Source organism: Gorilla gorilla, chromosome 6 (assembly GCF_029281585.2).
Source record: "Gorilla gorilla gorilla isolate KB3781 chromosome 6, NHGRI_mGorGor1-v2.1_pri, whole genome shotgun sequence".
Classification (NCBI taxonomy): domain Eukaryota; kingdom Metazoa; phylum Chordata; class Mammalia; order Primates; family Hominidae; genus Gorilla; species Gorilla gorilla.
In genome coordinates, this window is record NC_073230.2 from 106000987 (window position 1) to 106022269 (window position 21283).

General features: G+C 32.8%; 1 protein-coding gene across 5 annotated transcripts in view; it reads left to right on the top strand.

Annotated features, from left to right (window-relative positions):
• The window catches only part of PCLO (piccolo presynaptic cytomatrix protein), a 403311-nt gene extending 382988 nt beyond the window's left edge, over window positions 1-20323 (top strand). For all 5 annotated transcript variants that reach the window (XM_019031537.4, XM_055347822.2, XM_055347823.2 and 2 more), the window contains 3 exons: window positions 12859-12993; window positions 13556-13701; window positions 15619-20323. In XM_019031537.4, the coding sequence (XP_018887082.3) occupies window positions 12859-12993; window positions 13556-13701; window positions 15619-15759 (422 nt within the window). In that variant the 3' untranslated portion in view covers window positions 15760-20323. The remainder of the gene's footprint in view (window positions 1-12858; window positions 12994-13555; window positions 13702-15618) is intronic.
• The last annotated feature ends 960 nt before the right edge of the window (window positions 20324-21283 follow it).

The following is a 21283-nucleotide window of genomic DNA, read 5'->3' on the forward strand; positions in this document are numbered from 1 at the left end:
TTACATAAGGTCCTAGCAAGAATCAGCTGACATGTTCAAGAGGGTAGTTAAAAAGAATTTAATGAAATGAGCTCTTACAAAGGGAAGAAGGTGAAAGGAACTAACTAGGGAAGATGAAGCAAGCACACAGGAACTAACCCCAACAAAAAGCCATTACTACCTTTAGGTCTAAAGAATCATGAGGAGGGAGGCTGCTGCCAGAATCCAGCAAGAGCTATCGCCATGTTGGAGGGGATCCCGGATAAGAGCTACAGCCTTGTAGGAAGTCATAACCTCTGCAAAGCAATGCCACAACAGACAGGATTGGATGACGGAAGGATATAGGTACCCTGGGCTCTCTCCTCTTACTTCAGATTTCTTGCTGGTAATTATTACTGAAACCCTGGAAGTCAGAAGCTAAGGAAACCCAGGTGATGAAGTTCATAGTGTTCTTCCTCTTGGGGCAAAAGAAGGCAAGAGACTAATGAAGAGGGGAACTGAAGAGATAAAAAAAAAAAGAAAAATAACACAAGTGGATTAAGAACAAATAATTGGGGTGGAATTAGAGTTTGCTCTTTTATCTAGCATGACAGTTAAGGAAGGGAGGAAGGAAGTGTTAGCTTAAGCTAGTGTTAGTTAAGTGTTAGTTAAGTTAAGGAAGTGTTAGCTGGAAAAATAGGGTTGAGAAAGGGTTTTATAGAATGGAACAGTAAAATATTACTGTATGTTGCATCTAAAGAAAGCATAAAACCAGAGAGTCAGTTAAAACTGCAAGGAGGATCACATTTATTGCATTTTAAGAGTGATAAAATTAATTTAAGGACAAAGAGGGAGAAATGATGCAAGTAACCTAATGGACCAATGGAACATTTGACTGCCACCGCTATTTACGTTCATTCAGGAGGTCTTCACAGGTTCACTCAGAGGTTATCTGACTGCAGGGTCACCACCATCCACTCCTGGGAGAAGCTGGAGATTGTTCTACAGCTATTGGTAGCTTCTCACTTACAGACACAGATTATTTTTCCTCACAGGAGCTCCTAGTTTTTCTTACATTATACTTTTTTCTGGTTTTATTTTCTAAATGGGTTATATGACGATCCTAATGTTATTCTGAGTTTAAAGAAGATATACAGACCCACTACTTCTCCTGGGTGGGTGCTCTGCTTTTAGATCAAAAGTCAATATAAATGCTTGGGAGTTGTAGCCAAGGCCTTCGGAACTCAGGAAACTACCTTGTTTTGTTAAGCTTGACCGCTTTCTGGAAGGAGACTTTGCCAGCATGTTGGTCTATCATACCAGCTCTCCTACCTTATTCCTGGGCTTTGTGGTCTTGAGGCTTTTAGAAATTATTTCAAAACTCTAGATGTTTTAAATGTAATGTCCACTTACAATTTCAGTTTTTCCTCTGTAATAGTGAAACATTTTTGTTGTTGTTGTCTCCTATAAAATAGTAAGAGGCTTTCCCTTACAAAAAAATTTAAAGAAATCTGGTTATTTTCAGACACAGTAAAATAAATGCTAAGAAGCACATACCAAAAGGACAAAAATGCCAAAAAAAACACTGAAGGAGATCAATCAGAAAAAACTTTTCTTCTGCTTAAAATTGTGTTCTTTCTGGCTTTATCTCAGAAAGAAAGGATTTCTTTATATAACAGAATACAGAGAGAATGTGCAGGCTTGTCCTACTTTCACAGAACTTTTAAATCTTATTAGGCCAGAATGCCTGCCTTATTGTATAAAATATCTCGTTGAATCTGGGTTATTTCAAATAAAGGTATTAATGAAAGCTTACAGAATTATTCTTCCTTGGGGAAAAAAAATTAATGAAAACACTTAAAAATGCCTCTTCCCTCAGCCCCCACTTAGCCCTAAAACATGAGAATGTGCTAGGAGGCCACCCCATAGCTTTCAATAATAGAGGCTCTGATATACATATAAATAAAAATGAAATTAATAGATTGACAATCATTTATTTTGGGTGAAACCATAGATTTGAAAAAAAATATCCGAAATACCTCTCATCAATGGCCTCAGCTTAGTAGCATGGGACAAGCATGGGTTTTTGAGTTAGAGCTGATAAATTACTTTCTTCCAAAAGAGGTGGAAATGATATCTACCTTGTAGGATTGCTGGAAAGATTAGAGAAATAATACAAATTTGTTTATTAAACATCTAATATAGACTAGCTGACTTTTCTATGGGCTACAAAGACAAAGATAAATAAGGGACAGTTCTTTAAGGCTGTACATGGAATATATAAAACGTCTGAAGAGCAAGCGTTGTTCAACGAATGAAATACATTGTTGTTACCATTTGAGTCTGTTGTAACTCCCTATATAACACAAACAAAAAAAAAGAAGTATGCTTTCATAAGCTAATGTTTTGGAAAGGAAATGGGTAAGCATTTATTCCCTGTCTTGATTGTAACTCATCTTTCCAGAATATACTCCCCACAAATCCTGGGTCCCCAATTCCCCACTTTATACACACACTAATGCTAATTTCCCCATAAATAACCAGTCCTGTCTCCACAACTTATACACACCTAGGAGTACACACATGAATTTGGCCCCAAATTATTATCACATAATAGATTACCACAATGTTGCCAATAATCCTGGGCTATCTTGATGGAAACATTTAATCCAGTTGTGTGACCTTTGTCAATTAGTCAGTCTCCTTTTTTTAAAGTGAGGGTAGTAATATATACTGTATTTAAAATGGTTGATAAAAAACAAGATACAATGACAGAAGTTTACATGTTATTTTTCAAGTGATTCAATTGGTATTTGTCATTGACAATAGTATAATATTATCCACTTGATTGCAGATGAGTTTATACTATGAGAGAGTGGAAAATTATATTTCTTGAAAAATTTGAAGGGCGAAGATTCTTTTTTACTTGAAAACCAAATCCAGTGAGTTGCATTCTAAATAAATAATTTATATTTGAACCTAAAGAACTTAACAAATTCTGTCTTAGGAATTCTCTTTATAACTCTTCAATCATAGTACGTGTTAGTGAAAACTGGACTCAGACGTTTATAGTCATTTGTTAGATACATAGAAAAAAAGGGATCTGAATAAGGGAGCTAGCTAGTGGCTCCATTTTCATACAATTTTCATTGTATAAGCAGGCTAATTTATCCAAGCTGAACTTAGGAGATCTTACAATAATGGTATTTTTATTTTATAATAAAATCTAACCTACTATGGAATAAAATAGTTACATTCTGCTTCCCTCTTTCAAACACACAGTAACTAGGATAAACCTTTAAAAAAATACAGTTCTTCATTCCTTCTATGTTGTCCTACACATAAAATGTTCTGTAGAAGTAAGAAACTTTGTTCAGAAAACATATTTCTGGGAATTAAATTTAAAACATATCAGCGGCTTTAATATAGCCTTTGTAAAACAATGATATACCAGAAGATAAAATTCAATGCAAATAAGATTATCAGAATTGTTTTTTTAAAAAATCGAGTAGCTTGCTTTGCTACTCGAAGATATAGTATGCAGAAAAGAAAAGCACTAATTATAGGTAATTCTTGAGTACCAGAGTCAGAAGGCCTTTGATCTTTTAAAGGAGAGATACAATTTCAGCATGTTAGGTAAAATTATTATAGACGCCAGGGTAATGTTAATACACCTCATTGGAAATTATAGAGAAAGATTAGTGAACAGGACAAATTATAGAGAGCTGACTTTCTGTAATAGATTCAGCAAAGTGAAAAATGTCCTTTTTTTTCTTTTTTTTAGAAATTTCTATTAAAATCTACTGAATATTTGAATACAAGATCTTATTGGTTTTTGGTTTACTCTGAATGAACTGAGCAATTAACCTAATGTTTTCTAGGCATAAATTGTCAAGTGCTTCTAATGGTCTTCCACTGCATCAAAAATTTTGGAAGAGAAAAGATAATTGAGTGAGATGATGGGTTTATTTCTTAGCATGATTTAAACATTCCATATTATAAACACATATCAAACATCACGTTGTACTCCATGAATATCTAGAATTATTATTTGTCAAATTGAAAATCTAATTTTTTAAAAAAGAATAAGGGAATATGGAGAAATAAAAAGAATTAATGCTTATTGAGTAATTATCACTTCAGGGATTGTACTAACAATTTACCTTTGTAATTTTGGCATTTGAAAAAGATCATCACTTTCATCACCTAGGCTTGAAACTGGTAGAATAGAAACAATAAAAGGAAGGAAAATCAAATTACACTTGTGGGAATATACATCACTACTTTGGCTATTAACAGCTATTAGGGCATTAATAAGACTTTCCATAATGACTGGGTTTGAAAACTAAGTAAACCAACACAATTATTTAGAGCAGAAGATTTAATGACTTGCCTGCCATCTCACGGGGCTAGAAGCCAGAATTCCTGGTTTTTAAAATCCATCTTAGAGTTTTTATAGATTTGGAATAAGTGATGGGAGCTAGGTAACAAATTATGAGGTGATAGACTGTCACGGCTAAATATTCATCTTATCAGACACCAATTCAGACTTCACTAGCTAGCACCAGTGACCTACATCATTGCTATGTGGTATTTATTAGTGAAAATTTGCAAATGTAGTGTAATGGGATGAGAATTTTGTTCACTCTGCTTTTTTTCTTACGCAGACTTTTCTTTTACACGGTATCATTCTTTCCTTCTTTTCTCTTCCACATTGTATTCATTTACAGTTACTTAAAACTTGCCTCTAAAGAGACTTTTGCCTAAAATGGTCTTGCACTGGCAACAGCTGCTGAGGTTGCAATAGAATTCTTAGAATTCTGAGAGACAGTAAACTCACTTTATACTATGTCCAGTTAAGTGGTACAGACACCAATAATGTAATAAAAAAGAAATATCTTCTCAATTAATAGTCACTTTTCATATTTTAGCAATTTCACATAATGATGAATATTTCAAAAAAAAGCATTGCTGTGTTTATTGTTTAATCTAAACAATTTTCATAATTGACCTAATGTGCCTACATAGACAATAATTTCTGGAAGACATCTTCCGTTGTTTAAACAATTTAAAGAGTTGCTTACTATGCCATCTCCTCTTTCTAAAGTCCAGTATGTGACTAAAATAAAAAAGCAAAATAGCCTCTGTAAACTCTTTTATTCTGATACTGTGTTACAAAAATGTTTTAAAGTGAATATTCCCATGAAGTCAGTGTTTTTGCAATCTTATTCACAGAAAATCTAAAGTGGCCATGAGAGAAAGGAGCCTTAGACTTAAAATTAGAAGATCTAGATTAAAGTTCAGCCAGGGCCATTTAACGACTTGGCAAGTTACTTGAAATACCCAAACCACTTTTTTCTCATGTGTAAAATAGAAATTATACCAATCTATTTCTTTTGGTGAAATGATGATTGTATTCTGTTAATCGTAATGTTTCTCTATAAATGCAAATTAGATAGCTAGAGATAGAGGTATGTGTACAAATGTATGCATATAGATATCACATACACATATTTTTCAAAGATAAAATGTATATATAATTTTTATCTGAGAAAATTCAAAAGTGAGAAGGCCATTGTATTTATTAATTGAGAATAAAGCACCAGAAAGTGATTTAAGAACTACAGTGGAAGATAAAAATAAGCCAATTTGACAGTTACATTAGTAGAAACACTTTAGCTAAAGAGAAAGCAAGAATCAATTTTGTTAAAGTAGAATTAAAATATTCATGTTCATCAAAAAATGATTGTATTAAATTTAATTGTATTTTAAGGAAAAAACGAATGAGTTAATTTCAATAAATATTTTAGCCATATTACTTTATTAAAAATTTTCATGAAGTTTAAGAGACAAAATTTAAAATATTGAGGTTGAATAATTATACATTTTAATACTTTTTTTTTTTTTTTTGAGACAGAGTCTCACTCTGTCACCCAAGCTGGAATGCAGTGGCATGATCCTGGCTCACTACAACCTCTGCCTCCCAGGTTCAGGCAATTCTCCTGCCTCAGTCTCCCGAGGAGCTGGGATTACAGGCTCGCGCCACCATGCCCGGCTAATTTTTGTATTTTTAGTAAAGACGGGTTTTTGCCATGTTGGCCAGGCTGGTCTCGAACTCCTGTCCTCAAATGATCCATCCAGTTGTGCCTCCCAAACTGCTGGGATTACAGGTGTGAGCCACCGTCCCCAGCCTAATACTATATTTTAATTTTAAATTTTATCAGTTGATTCTCTGTTTTAAATTGCAAGTAAATTAGTTCTCTTCCACTTTCTTATTTTATTAATTGTCTGGATTTCATCTTCAAGTCCTTCCTCCCTCCCTGTCTCTTTCTCCCTTCCCTCCCTCCCTCCTTTTTGCCTTTCTTTCCTTCTTTCTTTCACTCAATCATTGCTGTATCCTCTGCCATAGTCTTATATATTTCAGAATGACTTTCCTTTATACGTCGATATATCTTTCAGAGAACTTATTTCTTTTTCTCCTGAATCCTTTTAAGAATGATTCCTATATTCTTGAAGTATAATATTAAATGGATATATCAGTGTATCAACTCATCAATATTTCCAGGAATATAGGATGCTCTTTTGGTCCACAGATTTATTCTTCTGTTATTTGGGAGAAATAATTTGATATTTTTAAATAGATATTATTTTCTATTCTGTTGAATTTACTTTTTCTGAGAAACGATTATATGTGTCATAGTTTTCTTCTCCATACCTCAATCCTTGTTCTCTACCTTTATTCTCTATGTTCTCTGTATTATCTTAATTCTTTCTTTCCTCCATGTCAATAGTCTTAATTTCTATCTTATCTCATTTTGTTCCATGATGTTTCTACTTCACTAATAGTTTTAAAATGTGATTATTAGTGTTCTTAGATCTGGCATCTCCATTTTCACCTCATATATTATTTTGTCATCTCATTTTTAACCATGACTTTTTAACCATGACTTCTACATCCTCCATCCCTTCCTCTTCTCCTCCCTGTTCTTAAGTTGTAGATTTGTGCCACATTATAGGATAAATATCTTCTCTAGAGTAGGATTAATTTTTATTCTTTTAATACAACCAAAGAAGCGTAAGTTTCAGGACACCAGGAGAAGTGAAGGCTGGTCAAAGCATTTTCTAATGCCATTTCACTCTTTATCCAAACCAAATTATAAAACATCATCACATGTCCTCTGTGTGTGTGATGGTTTTTTGTTGTTTGTTTGTTTTTTGTTTGTTTGTTTGTTTGTTTTGTTCAAAGGCTCAAGCAGATCTGGAGCTGCTGCCCAACCTGCAAACATGGAGGATTTTGCCTCCATCCATGTATTTGCTTCAAAAGACAAAAGCATTACAAACCTATAAAAGGTCAGATATAAGAGGTAGCAATGGACCCACAACGCAACCACCTGCTTTGAGACAACCTCAGTAAGCACGTCCTTTTTTCCTTTAGTAGCAAAGAACAAGCTGGTTCAATCTTTGAACAGAGAGAAACTTATAAAAAAAATTTCACAAGTATCACACTGTGAAGCCTGTGAAGTTAAGCATTCCAAGAAAGAAACAAGCAATGTGATGACTTGAGAACTTCAATTAGCAAGTTTTTAATTCCACTTTTCTCCCCAAGTGAGAAGGTGAAAAACAACAAATTTCACATATGCGGTGTGTTGAGCTTTTAGGCCTATAATGGAAGACTATGACCTATAAAAGTGAATTTCTCCCAGATAAAATTTGTCTTGCTGTTCTATTTCATCATGATCATTAGTGTGATCAATTCTATTCACAACTGCTATTGACTCCAAATAGCAAGAGAGAATTTTCCTTGACTCCCTCCCTTCCATGTTAGAAACCTCTTTTTCCTTCCCTCCCAGGTATGGTTTGAGAGATTGAGGAGTAGCTATCTACTTTTCTGTGGCTTTAAAGGAAAGAGTGAGAGGTGCCTGATAGATAGATTTGCCACCTTATTTAACTAGGTTTTTTGCTACCTCTTTTACCATTTGATTAAATGTTTTCTGTCAGTGTTCACTCAACCAAGCAGAGGTGCATGTTATTCCTATGAAAAGATATACTAAGCTTTACATATTTCCCCTACTTTATCTTGGAGCTCCAGTAATGGGGAGGCATGTCTGTTTTTCCTGATTCTACTGAGACTCTTGAATCTTCATAGTGATAAGCCGAGGCTGCCACTCTCAAAGGTTTATTTTGATTTTTTCCTAGGGCTAGCTACTCTCATTGTTCATCTACTTCCCTAAGATGGGGGATTTAGCAATAATTCTCAGGGTTTTGTCAATTCATTTCTCTTTTCCTGACAAGATTTTGTGATATCTGTTGTACTCAAGAATTCTGCTGACTTGTACCTTACCAGAAACTGCCTTTTCATTCCTAGACATCACTTCTTTGGGTTTTCTGTCCAGAGACTATAACCTATTCCTTGCTTTGTTGGTACTGATTAACACTTTCCTACATTTTACTTTTTTTTCTCCCCCCCTAACTTCTCTAGATATTGAAGAAGGGAGATATTAAGATTTGTCTCATTTTCTCATTTTTATTTTAGAGATCCTTTATTTTCCTGTGAAGGTCCTTTTAAAAAAAGATAGATTTTTAATGGACTTGTTTATGATTATTTAAAATGGTTAAGTGACCAGAACTGAATTTGCCCTCACAAATTCAAAGAAACATATAAGGTGAGATTTGTAGTTTCCCATCTGTCAAGAATGTATAAACAAAATGTGAGCCAATTAGTATTAGGGTATATTCATGACACCAGACATTTTATACCAAATCTTTGAGAGGAGAGTAGTGTTACAGTTAAGAGAACACATGTCATTTCTAAATAGTAATGTTAAGAAGCCACATGACATTAACTAAATTCACTATTAATTTTTCTATTTTGTTGGTGGGTTTTTCAAAGTACCAGAATTTTGATTTATTAATTTTATCTACTTTTTTTCTGTTCCCTACTTTATTAATTTTAGTGGACATCTTTATTATTTCCTTCCTTGTACTTACTTTTATTTTATTTTGTTGTTCCTTTCTAGATTTTGAGTTGGAATTTAAACCAATTGTATTTTTTGTTTTTTTATTGATAGCAGATAGAAGAATATGTGTATTTTCTAATAATTACTTGCAGATAGAAGAATATGTGTATTTTCTAATCATTACTTGAAATGATATAGGAGTTTAAAGCTATTTATTTTCATGTGATCATTTCTTTAACTCTTACAGATTCTGATATATAGTGTTTTATTACCATTATTTTTCAGAACTTCTGTATTTTTTCATATATTTTTCCATTCACCCAAAAGTTGGTTAGTTGAAAGCCATTGAGTGTATTATCACATAATTTGATAATAGCTTCATTTTATAGAACCCACTAATGTCTTCTTTGTAACTCAATATATGATCAGTTTTTGAATATGTTCTATAGATGATTAAGATAAAAGCATATTCATTATTATCAGGGTATAGTGTTTGATACATATCCATGAGATCTACTTTATTGATTATAGTGTCTCAATATTTTATCTAGTTTTTTAGTTCACTTGCCTTGTCTTACGCTGTTAATATTGCATTATTATCATCTTTACTCCTCCTCAAATCCTCTATATTCATGCATCTTACTTTGTAGTTTCAACTTTACATAAGTGGTACACGGATATTGATAACTGTTGTGTCTTCATTATGATTTATGGATTTCTAGTTTCATACAGTATCTTTCTTTGTCTTGTTTGCTGCATTTTGGCCTGAATTCTGTTTTATCTGAGAATAAGATCTCAACCTCTGCACTCTTATTGATTCCATATGCCTGACATACTTGCCAATATCTGTATTTTTTACTATTTGGAATAAAACCAGATTTTAGTTGTATTTCTTGTACATAGTATAGAACTAGGCTTTGCTTTGTGAGCCAATCTGAAACAATTTTTAAAATAGGCTAGCTAAAACTTACTCATGTTTAGTGATATAATAGATATGCTTAATCTCAACTCTGCATTTTATTTTATAATCATTGTGTATATTATGTCATATTCATGATATTTCTCCACTTGGCCTCTGGGTTTTTTAATTTTCTTTTGGAATTAAGAAAGCTTTGTATCATTGTTCTAAAGGTTTTCCTTTTATTTATACTTTTTATAATGTCTAACTCCTGTTCCTCTTACATGACCATTGACTGCCTGGTTTGTTAGTTTTAAATGGCATCCTTTGTTACCTATTACCTATACAAAAATCAGTAATCCCATTCTGCTTTCCTCTTTCTCTCTCCCTTCTTTATTCATTAATTTTTAGTTTCATACTTTATACTTTGTCATAAATATAACATTTCCATACTATTCTTCCACCAACCTATGTACTGCTCAATCTTAGTTCTACAATTAATTATATTGAATAATTACCATCGGTCCCTTTGCTGAAGTTTCTCTAGTTGTCTCTTTCATTTGATGAAATTTATCTTATATATTTCTCAGAGAGTCAAATTTTGTGAAGTATTCCCTGAGTTCTTTCATGCTTAAAATAATAGGCTTGATAATTGAAAGACAGGTTAGCTGGATATAAAATCTTTGACTTATGCTTAGAGTTTCTTGAAAGTAAACATCTCTCTACTACGAACTATCTCTAATCATTGGCTCATGAATTATTATTTAACTCTGGAAGATTTGTATTTTAGTTTATAAAACATATAGAAGATAATTTTGTCAATTTTTGGACTACAGTATTAGTTTTCTGACAGAGGAAGAGAGCGAGGAGACATATGTTATAGGTATTTTTCCACATGTAAGGGTATATCTGGACTTACAAATTTTAAGTTAATTTCGTCAAACAGTTGCTTAATCCAGAAAAGAATACATCTATCAATTATATCCCCAAAATGTGACAAAATTAAATCAAAATGATCAAATAACTACAGCCTAATATTTTTACAACTTTACTCACAGTGTTTTGTTATTTCATTTTCTTTCAAAAATTACTCAACTATACTCTATAACAGTGGTTCTCGAAATGTGGTTCACAGACCTCCATGGTTCCGCGAGATTTTTAAGTTCATAAAGTCAAAATTTTCAAAATACGCTGAAATTACTTACCTTTTTCACTTGGTTGATATTTATGTTGGTAGTGCAAAGTAATAGTGCATGAAAGTGCTAGGGACTTATTTCCAATTAAGGCAGTGGCAAGAAACTATGCTAGTAGACACTTTATTTATTTACCAACATGCTCTTACAGGGCAAAAATGCGAGTTTCACTTAAGGGTATCCTCGATGAATCAGTTCAACTGTTTAAAAATCTAAATCCTTCAGTGCATTTCTTTCTAATATTCGTGTGACTAAATAGGAAAAATTCTTAAAGTGCTTATGCCACATACCAAAATACAATGGTTGACTTAAGAAGTCTGAGGCTACAGTGAGCCATGATCGGGCCACTGCACTTCAGCCTGAGCAACAGAGTGAGACCCTATCTCTAAAAGGAAAAAAGAGGTGAGGTACAGTATGGCTCATGTCTGTAATCCCAGCACTTTGTAAGGCCAAGGCAGGAGGATTGCTTAAGGCCATGAGTTTGAGACCAGCCTAGGCAACATAGCAAGACTCCATCTCTACAGAAGGAAGAAGAAAGAAAGAAATGAAAGAGAGAGAAAGAAAGAGAATGCAGTTGTCCTCTATTAAGCCATGCACTAATGAAATTTGAAAAAATATAAAACAGTACCTCTATTTTTTTTTGGTTTGGAATATATGATTATGTTCATTAAAACATTTTCATTAAAGCAGTTATTGTCATTTAATTTGATTAATAAATATTTTTGAATATCTACTTTTCAATTTTAATTAAAAATTAGAAATTTTATATTTCTAATATTGGTAGTTATCCACATAAACAAAGGTTCTTTGAAGACTAATTTTTTTTGAGTGTAAAGAATTCCTGAGATCAAAATGTTTGAGAATAAATTATCTACAGCCATGTTTAAAGACCTTTAATGGATTCCTATAGATCTAAACAGAAAAACCAAATTCTTAACATGGCTTCAATTTACAATATGTTACTATCACATAGGCATTTATTTCTCATGTTATATTTCCTTTTGAGAACACACTGTTCCTTCTCTCTGGAATGTCCTTCCTAATCCGTCTCACCTAATTAACTCTCATCCTTCTGGTTTCAGCTTAAGCAGCACCTCCCTAAACATCTGCTCCTTTGCTTTAGCCTCCATTGAAACCATACTTCTATACTTCAGAACCTTTCCTCTTTTTATAATTATATATTTATTGATGAAAACATTTGATTAATGGTTTTCTTCCCAATAGGTAGAAAAAGCATGAAACCAATAAGCACTCACGTTTTGGCTTATCATTATATTCACTCTTCCTAGTGGAGTGCTTAGCACAGAGTAGGGTGGGAAATAAAATATTTGTTGGAGATTGAATAAGTGAATTAATGCATGAATTGATATAGAGTCATATCTCTTGATAGAGTCATATCTATATGAATTGATACAGTCATATCTGTTACTTCTTTTGCCCTAAAGTCTACAGTTGAGTAAAATTTATCTACATGCATTTCTTCATACCTCCCTTGTTGCTAAGCTATCATTATATCTAACATACTTTGGTGTAAGCATCTGTGTATTTATCAGTCTACCCATAAGATTGTTCACTCTTTACAGGCTTTAAGGGCATGGACTGTATTTTATTCATATCTGAATAAATGAATCTGTGATAAATTTTGTGTATTTTATTCATCTGTGAATTTATTTATTCACCTGTGAATAAATATACAGATGAATAAAATACAGTCATAAGATATTTAGCACTTAGGATGTCATAAGATACTTAGCACTTGATAAAGAGTAATGAATGTATGAATGAATTATTGAACTAAACATTTCATATATGGCATTACATACTTCTTTACATTTTTATTAAATTCTCCCAGCTAAAACTCAAGTAATGGGAGAAATCAAGATTGCACTGAAGAAGGAAATGAAGACAGATGGTGAACAACTAATAGTTGAAATTCTCCAATGCAGAAATATTACATACAAATTTAAGTCTCCTGATCATCTACCAGGTATCTAATTCTATTATAATCATCAATATATCTAGAATTTTTTAGGGATGTGTCTTACATATTCTGGAAAATGTTAACTAAAATTTGAACTGTACACCAAATATGTCAGAAAAAATAACTGATTAACATATGTAACAAGTTGTTTTCTTTCAGTTTTTAGCTAGATATATTAACATATACATTATAGTGTTATATTCATTAGACAACAGAAGGACAATTTTAAATTGTTAAGAAAAATAGATATATCAGTTAGGTGTAGTCGCTTCTGCCTGTAGTCCCTCTATGTAGAAGACTGAAGCAGAAAGATCACTTGAGCCCAGGAGTTTGAAGTTAAGTGAGTTATCTGGCCACTGCATTCCAGACTGGTGACAGAGTAAGACCCTGTCTCAAAAAAAAAAAAATAGACATATCTTTTAATCATTTTATATTATCTGAAACAAATTGTTTACAACCTGCTGGCTTTGTGCAAAATGTAACAAGAACTCTCAGTATACAGTTATAATTCTTTCAATAGAAATTTATATGATTGATGGAATTTAATGGGCTGAATTCTTATTTTCAGATTTATATGTGAAAATATATGTGATGAATATTTCTACCCAAAAAAAGGTGATCAAGAAAAAAACAAGAGTGTGCAGACATGATCGAGAGCCTTCATTCAATGAAACATTTCGATTCAGTCTAAGTCCTGCAGGACATTCTCTTCAGGTACCTCTGTATTATGTAGTTGATATTTAAAACTTCTCATTCATATTGTATTTATTTTTATTCCATTATTCAATATTTGTATACTGATCATACACTATATGACATTTGAGAAGTTAACTAATTTTCAGCAGTATCTCCCCAGGAATCTTTTAGAATTCCACAGCCCACTCACCCCATCCAATCAGCTGCCATGCCTTCTCTACCCTGTCTGCGGAGTTTATTTTACATAGATTCTTCTTATTTCCATGCTTACTGCCACTAAACCTTTTTGGGCCCCCATCTTTGTTATTCAAATCATTTCATCTGTTTACCTGGCCTATTGTCGTTTATGTCTAATCCCTTTAGTTCATTTCATCACAGCACTGCCAGAGTTACATTTTAAAACCCTAGTTTACATTAAAGCTCTTTAATTACTCACCATTATCTTGAATCATTCAGAGTCCTCCAAAGTGAGTTTTAGTTGTATTGACTTAGTCTCAGCTCCTTGGATACTTTTCCACTCACTTAACACTCCAAGTCACAACAGACTGTTTTCAAGTCATGTTAAGCCTCCAATCCTTTCCTCATATTTTTTCTCCCATTCAAAGCTCCCTTTTCCAACTCTCGCCATCTGTCACAATACTCCACATCTTTCATCTCCTTACCGATGACCCTGGGTATAATTCATCTTACCTTATTCACAAAGCATTTTGCTTCTATTATTAGGCTATCAATCCCAGTCTGTCTTGTAACAATATCTGTACTTACCTGTCACTGCTTCTATGCTATCAGTTTCTCTAGGGCAAGGCCTAATTTTCATTGCCTACAGCCTGCACAATGCTTTGCACATAGTATGTCTTTAGTAGATATAGAGACAAGGAATAAAAGTAGAAATGGGGGAATGAGAAAAAAATATAGGAAGAGACCATGGTACAGGAAATTAAAGGTTTGAATTAGAGACAAAGATAAGAGATATTACAAAGCAAAAATGTATTGAGAAGATTAACTGATATTAGACCGGAAGGGAATAAAAATGTGAAATGACACTCTGAAGTCTGTGTCAACAAATGTATTATTTCACAGAGATTACGTAGTCAGGGAATTTAGAATAGAGAAAGACCAATAGTTTGTCTGAAATGAATTTGATAAGAAGGCAGAGATTCGAGTGAAAATATACAACGTCACTTGAAATCCCTGAACCGGAAACCAGAAGAGATAGTCATATCTGGAAGTACAAATTTTGAAGTCAGAAGCATAAAAGTTTTCGCCAGGAATAAGGGTAAATTATATAACCGAAGGAGATTCTGAAGAGAAAAAGAGAATAAAATTATAAGGATTACTGCCTAGCTCCACTGAATGCTCTCTACCTTTCCTTCAACTCATCTTTAAAATGAAAAAAAAAAAATTATTTAGTTTGAGACCCTTGTGATAAGTTCTGCATATGACTTCAGAAAACAGCTTGGACGTACATACTATAGTAAAATCACCAGAAAATTTAATACTAAATAAAAACAATGCTCTGTGAAGTTATATTTATTTATTCAGAATACAGATAATCTTTTATTTGATTTGGATTTGTGTAAACTAGTAAAAAATTATTTGGCAAAGTTATTTTGTGGAACTTTCCATCAGTTTAAGCATAAACTTAGAATTAGCTAGTTACACATTTCTTACCTAGTATTCTCACATTCTTCAGAATGTGTCTTTGCCTTTGCAGAATAATACACATGTTGATGTTAATTAATTTACATTACATGCAAATCTTTTGAGAACACCTTGGTTATCAGTTCTCCTGCAAATATGTCTGCTACTTCTACTCAGCGTCACCCTCTTTCGTGCTATTTCTTTGATGATTAAATGTCCTTAAAAGAGGTTGAAAACTATACACATGTATATGTGTATAAATTAAATATGTTTATTTTTGGCTATTTTTTCTAGATTTTACTTTTCTCCAATGGAGGGAAGTTTATGAAAAAGACCTTGATTGGTGAAGCCTGTATCTGGCTTGACAAAGTGGATCTCAGAAAAAGAATAGTCAACTGGCACAAACTTTTGGTCAGTCCTACTCAAACGCATTGAAGAAACATGTCTTCTCAGGGTATAGAAACTGCTCTAAATAGCCTCACATCAAGACTATAGTTGAATACTATTGAACAAAGCTAAGTTTTGAGAGGCAAACATAAGAGTGGGAACAACAGGCAAAAACATACTTAACACCTTGTACATTTATTGTTGTGGATCACACAAAGATATTCAATTGAAAAAGTTCACATACTGAAAACAAAAAGAATGGAGTTCTGAGACCTCGAAATTCCCATGGCTGTGAAGAGAAACTGTGAAACAAATTTTGATTACTTAAGACAATAATCTTTGAGCAGAGTTGAGCTATAGCTTAAGACAGAGGCTCAAAGATTAATGTGGTTTTCATGCAGCACAAAGGTAATTCTTTATGCAAAGAAGCCTTGGTTGAAAGGAAAGAACTGATGTAACAAATCTCAGTTTTCAAAACTTCAAAAATCTTCCTTCATCATCTTCTATTCAGACAACTTGCTGCTTTCAGATTCTGACATAAGATATACCTACAATATGTGTCCAAGGCTGGAAGTGAGGTGGCTGTGTTCTTACGGAAAATGGAAGAGGAGATGTAGAAATTGTGGCTTTCAGGCCATATTTTACCAGTTTTCTCTGTGTCTAAATGTTACAAGCGTGTACAACACTGACTTTGGAATCCATGTGGTAAAAGCACATTTGTTTCCGTATCATTTGAAACGATGTAGAGTGAAGATAATGCTAGGTAGAAATAAAATTGAATTTATCTAGAAATAAAACTATGACTGGCTAACAAAGAAGAATGTTGCCCCATAAAATATTGGAATTTTGGTTGAAACCATCAAAATCTTCATAATTTACCATTAAGCCAAGACATCTTCAGTCTATGTACCAAAGGACCTAGAGTAAACTGATATGTTCTAGGAAGCATGATAACTTACTCTTTGTGAAACTGCAAATAAATGTATTATCCTGCACATTGCCTTTCTCTTGAGCGATGCATTGACAGAGAAAGAAAATTCTTTCTCTGGCAAACAAACCATATTAATCTTGTGACATTGATTAATTAAATGGATCCTCATTTCATAATATTTTATGCTTTTTTCCTTAATGACTTAATTCATTTACTGATTGTATCATGAAAACATGACACTAAACTCGAGTTCTCTCTAGTGCTGTATTTTCTTACTTTAGTGACAGTATCACAGTGATCAAGTTCATCAATGTTGGGAAAATATGTGAAAAGTCAACATTTACCTGAGATTAAAATATACTTTGAGCTATTTTAATAATAATGAATAAAACAACTAATGTCCAAGTCTTAAAATGAAGCACCCTCTTCTCTATCAGCATTATTAATTAAGGAAGTAACGTGAAGTTGTGGAAAACACACTCAGCAGGGAATAAAAGCCTGTCTTCTGGTCTTAGTTCTACCACTGACTGTGTCACCTTGCACATGTCACTTACACTCACTTTACCCCAGTTTTCTTATCTATAGGATAAAAATAATTATATATTCTTAACCTTCCAGATGAGATGTTGTGATGATAAATCAATGATCCATGAAAGATGAAAGCACATTTCCAAATATAGTTTTATACACAGAAGTGAGGAATAATTATTACATATCTTTTTAATTCTCAAATTTTATATGTGAAAAACGTCATCTAAACCAATGGCAAGGATTGACATGGATAAAAGCAGTAAATTAGCCACAAAACTTATTTTTTATTTAAAATATAAACTTTAACCTGACTAAAGGTGAAGAATTACATGAAAATGCAAATTTTGTTATCCTAAATTAAATGAATAATGCTGGTCTTACCCTATTCCTGTATTCTACTCAAAATAAATAAATCAAATTGCTTCTCAGAGCATTCTGAGCTTAAAACCTGCTGCTTTATTTAAGGGTGAAGTGTTAGTTGAATTAGAGAAAACCATCTCTAGATATTGGTTGGATATTGAATTTTCTCATTTTTAAAGAAAAAATGCTCTAAATTTGAGAGGACTGTAAAACACTAAAAATAAGAGAATTTCTAATATATCCCAGGAGATTATATATATATGACTTCAGAATACAAATTCGCTCTTCCCCAAACTGAGAAAGATAACCATAACTTTTCTTCCCTCTATTTTTTAATCCCCCTCCACTGACAATACAATGTCATTTACCATTGACTTTGCTCTAAAATGAGCATGGGAGAGTGGAATCATCAAACACATTATATTGCTAGTATTTTATTTTTAGAAACTATTAGATCTGCTGATGGTTGCCATGGATATTTCCAGCAGAAGCTAGCACTTGAAGAAGCCTATAATCATCACTCATAATTGGGGAAGAAAAGGTCCAAGGAGATCTCCTTCTGACATAAAAAGGCTCTGGTATTTGCCCTTAAAAGAAAACCCTGACTCATCTCTGATCCTCTTTTGCAGCCACTCATATCCATAGGTATGCATGAGAGTTTGTATGACCAGTTAGCTTTCTTCATTCCAGTTGCAATTTCTTTTAGAATAATATAAATGGAGGGATCACCAAAACAAAGATTATCTCTTTGGTAGCTATTTAACCTGAAAGCGTAGGAGTCTTTCCATTATAGAAGCCCCTCCATTCCAAGGAACTAGCGATGGGGCTAGGTCAATCAGCAGAGTTGACAACAGGGCTTCTTTTTGTGCACCAGCATTCCCCTTCAGAGAGCATAAGATCCTGCCAGTGTGCCAAGTTTGCAGCTGACCAAACTTCTAGGTTGTACTGGAATTATTCTATGCAACACTGATCCTTATATGAATGCGTTTCTTCTGAATGATGTTGACTACCCTTCTTACAACAAAACTGTTTCTTTTTTATTGCAAATAGGGCTCTTGGTGTTTTTTACTTTTTTGTACATATCACAGTACATGGTTTTTCACTCTTTAGTTTATTTCATTTTATTGGAATTAACTTTTTTTTATTCTAATACTAACAAAGTTTGTAATCTCTATATAATACGTAATTACTCCAATTACAGCACTTTTACCTTGAAGAGCATCTCAATTTTTCCCACAATTTCATTGAGTCATCAGAGACTGATGTTGCTTCTTGGTTTCAAATTTGGTCCTAAAGAAACTTTCGGCTGTAGAAACAAAAGCACAGAGTGAATTTTTTACAAAAGACAGGGAATATAGAATAGTCATTACAGACACAAATAACCCTAGTAGCAAGAAGTTGGTGTTTTCCCTGTTTTTACTTAAGATTAAGAAGATTTTTGGTGACTCTGAACTCTTTATTTATATTTCAGTTTAAAATATCAAGACTAAGGGGCATCAGTTATCTTTACTCTTTAATATTGCCCATATTTTAATAAATTACACTAATTAAACGCATATTTTCAGCATACCAGTGGAATTAATTTTGTGGATCACACACATTTAAATAGTCATATTGTGGGAATATTATAGCTGGTAACCAGCTGATATTGATTCTTATTATAGGAATGACTGTAATGATAGTGGTGGTAGCAGTAGTGATATTAGCGGTGGTGGTGATGTGAAGTAAAATAAAAGTATATATTATATTGTGCCCAATTTATTAGAAATTATTTGATCAATGCTTCATTTCATTAAAATATCATAAAGATGTTTATAGTATTTTTTTACTTTATTATTTAAATCATAACTAACAATATTTTTAAAAACTTATTTTCATTGCTACAATGTCAAATATTCCAAAATCAGCCAACTACAGCTATATATGTGTTATGTATGACAGAAGTGATCTTCCTTCCCTCTTTTTGAGCTTGAAATGAAAGTGAAAGAAGACTCAATGAATAATTATGAGCTATTTATTTAATAATTACTTGCCTTGGGTGTAATACAGTAATGAATGAGTGAAACAAATATTCTCATTGAATATGATACAATGCTGTTTTCTGTATGTTTCATGTTCTATTATTAAAGGTATCCATTAGGCCAAAATTATTTAATCAAATTCTTTATCTGATAGGTAGATTGAGAGCATTTTCTTAATGCATTACCTTGTACATAAGTATACACTTGGTAAAGTAGACGAAGTTGAAATATTAATTTCATTTGGCATTCAGCATGTGAATATGATTATTGTTTGATTGTGTCTGTATATTTGTTTGGTGACGTGCTCAGGTGCTCCCACTACTGATTAATGTGTGTGCTAATATCCTAAAAACACATATGAGGTTTAAGAAAAAATTTTCTTGTCTGACAACATAAACATCTTAATAAAACTGATTTTGAAATAAAAACTAAAGTACTTGAAGATATGTCTTGTTTCTAACTATATGTTGCATGCCATGTTGGTGATTTGCTAATGTGTTTTTTTGTTTGTTTGTTTTACCCAAATCCCTTTGGAAAAATCTAATGGACAAACGCAAATTCTTGGACTAAGGACTGTATAAATTGACCTGAAAATACATGAGAGTTACATTTAAAAAAAAAATGCTTGTAAATCCGTCTTAAGTTTTACTCTGTGTAAAAATATGTCATGGTTTTGTGATTGTATACAAGATGTATCTTGATAACTTATGTAAATTGTGCTGTATAAAGGCTGTTGCCTCAGCCTTACTAATAAATATTGAAAATATCACCTTTGACTTCTTGTGTTTATCAACTTGATAAATTCATCCTTAATATAAAGATAAAACTTTTCAGGACGTCTCTGAAAATTGTATCGTAAATATATTCACTCGCCCAGTTTTAAATTTGTATTTCAAATATAGCAGAGATACAGAAAACAGAATTAAACAAATGCATAGCTTCATAAATGATTGTATGTCAGACATTTTTATAACCACCATCCAGGCCAAACAATTGAACTTTGCCAGCCATCTCATAAGTCTTCCATTCAACTCATCCTTATCACAACTCATTCCCACCCTTCTAAAACACTATCCTGATTTAATGATAGTAATTTCTTGATTTATCACTCACAGAGCCCACAAAACACTAGTGTAGTTGTCCTGTTCTATTTTTAATATTTTTCTAAGCTTCTTTTAATTTGCCTATTCTCCTCCCCCTCCCTTCTTTTTCAGTGAATCGCCTTTAAAAAAAAAAGAAAAGAAAAGAAAAAAAACCTTGGTCTTTGCACCTGTAGGATTCCTCGCAAACTGGATTTTGCTCATTGCATACTACAGGGTAGTTAACAAGTTTCTCTGCCTCTGTGTTACTTGTGCATTGATATTTTTTTCAATATGCTTGATCCAAATCATGTTCAATTTCTTTGTCACAAGTCAGTCTTGTATTCTTGGACTGGGAGGCACATATGTCTGGTGGTCTCTTACTTTGTCCTGCTTGTGGCCACTGATGCTCAATCCCTAGAATAGATTTATTAATTAATTAAATGTTGCAAAATGATAATATTATATATCAATCATTATTTCTTCTTGAAATATTTAGAAAAAGATAAACTTTTTTTGAGTCAATATTTGGTTACCCCGTGTTACAGTCTGTACAAGAAATCTCAGATAAAGGCAGAGAAAGCTGGACAATTTCCCTTTATCTGTTTACCATATTTCAAAATAACAGATAGTTCCCTACCACCCTCCAA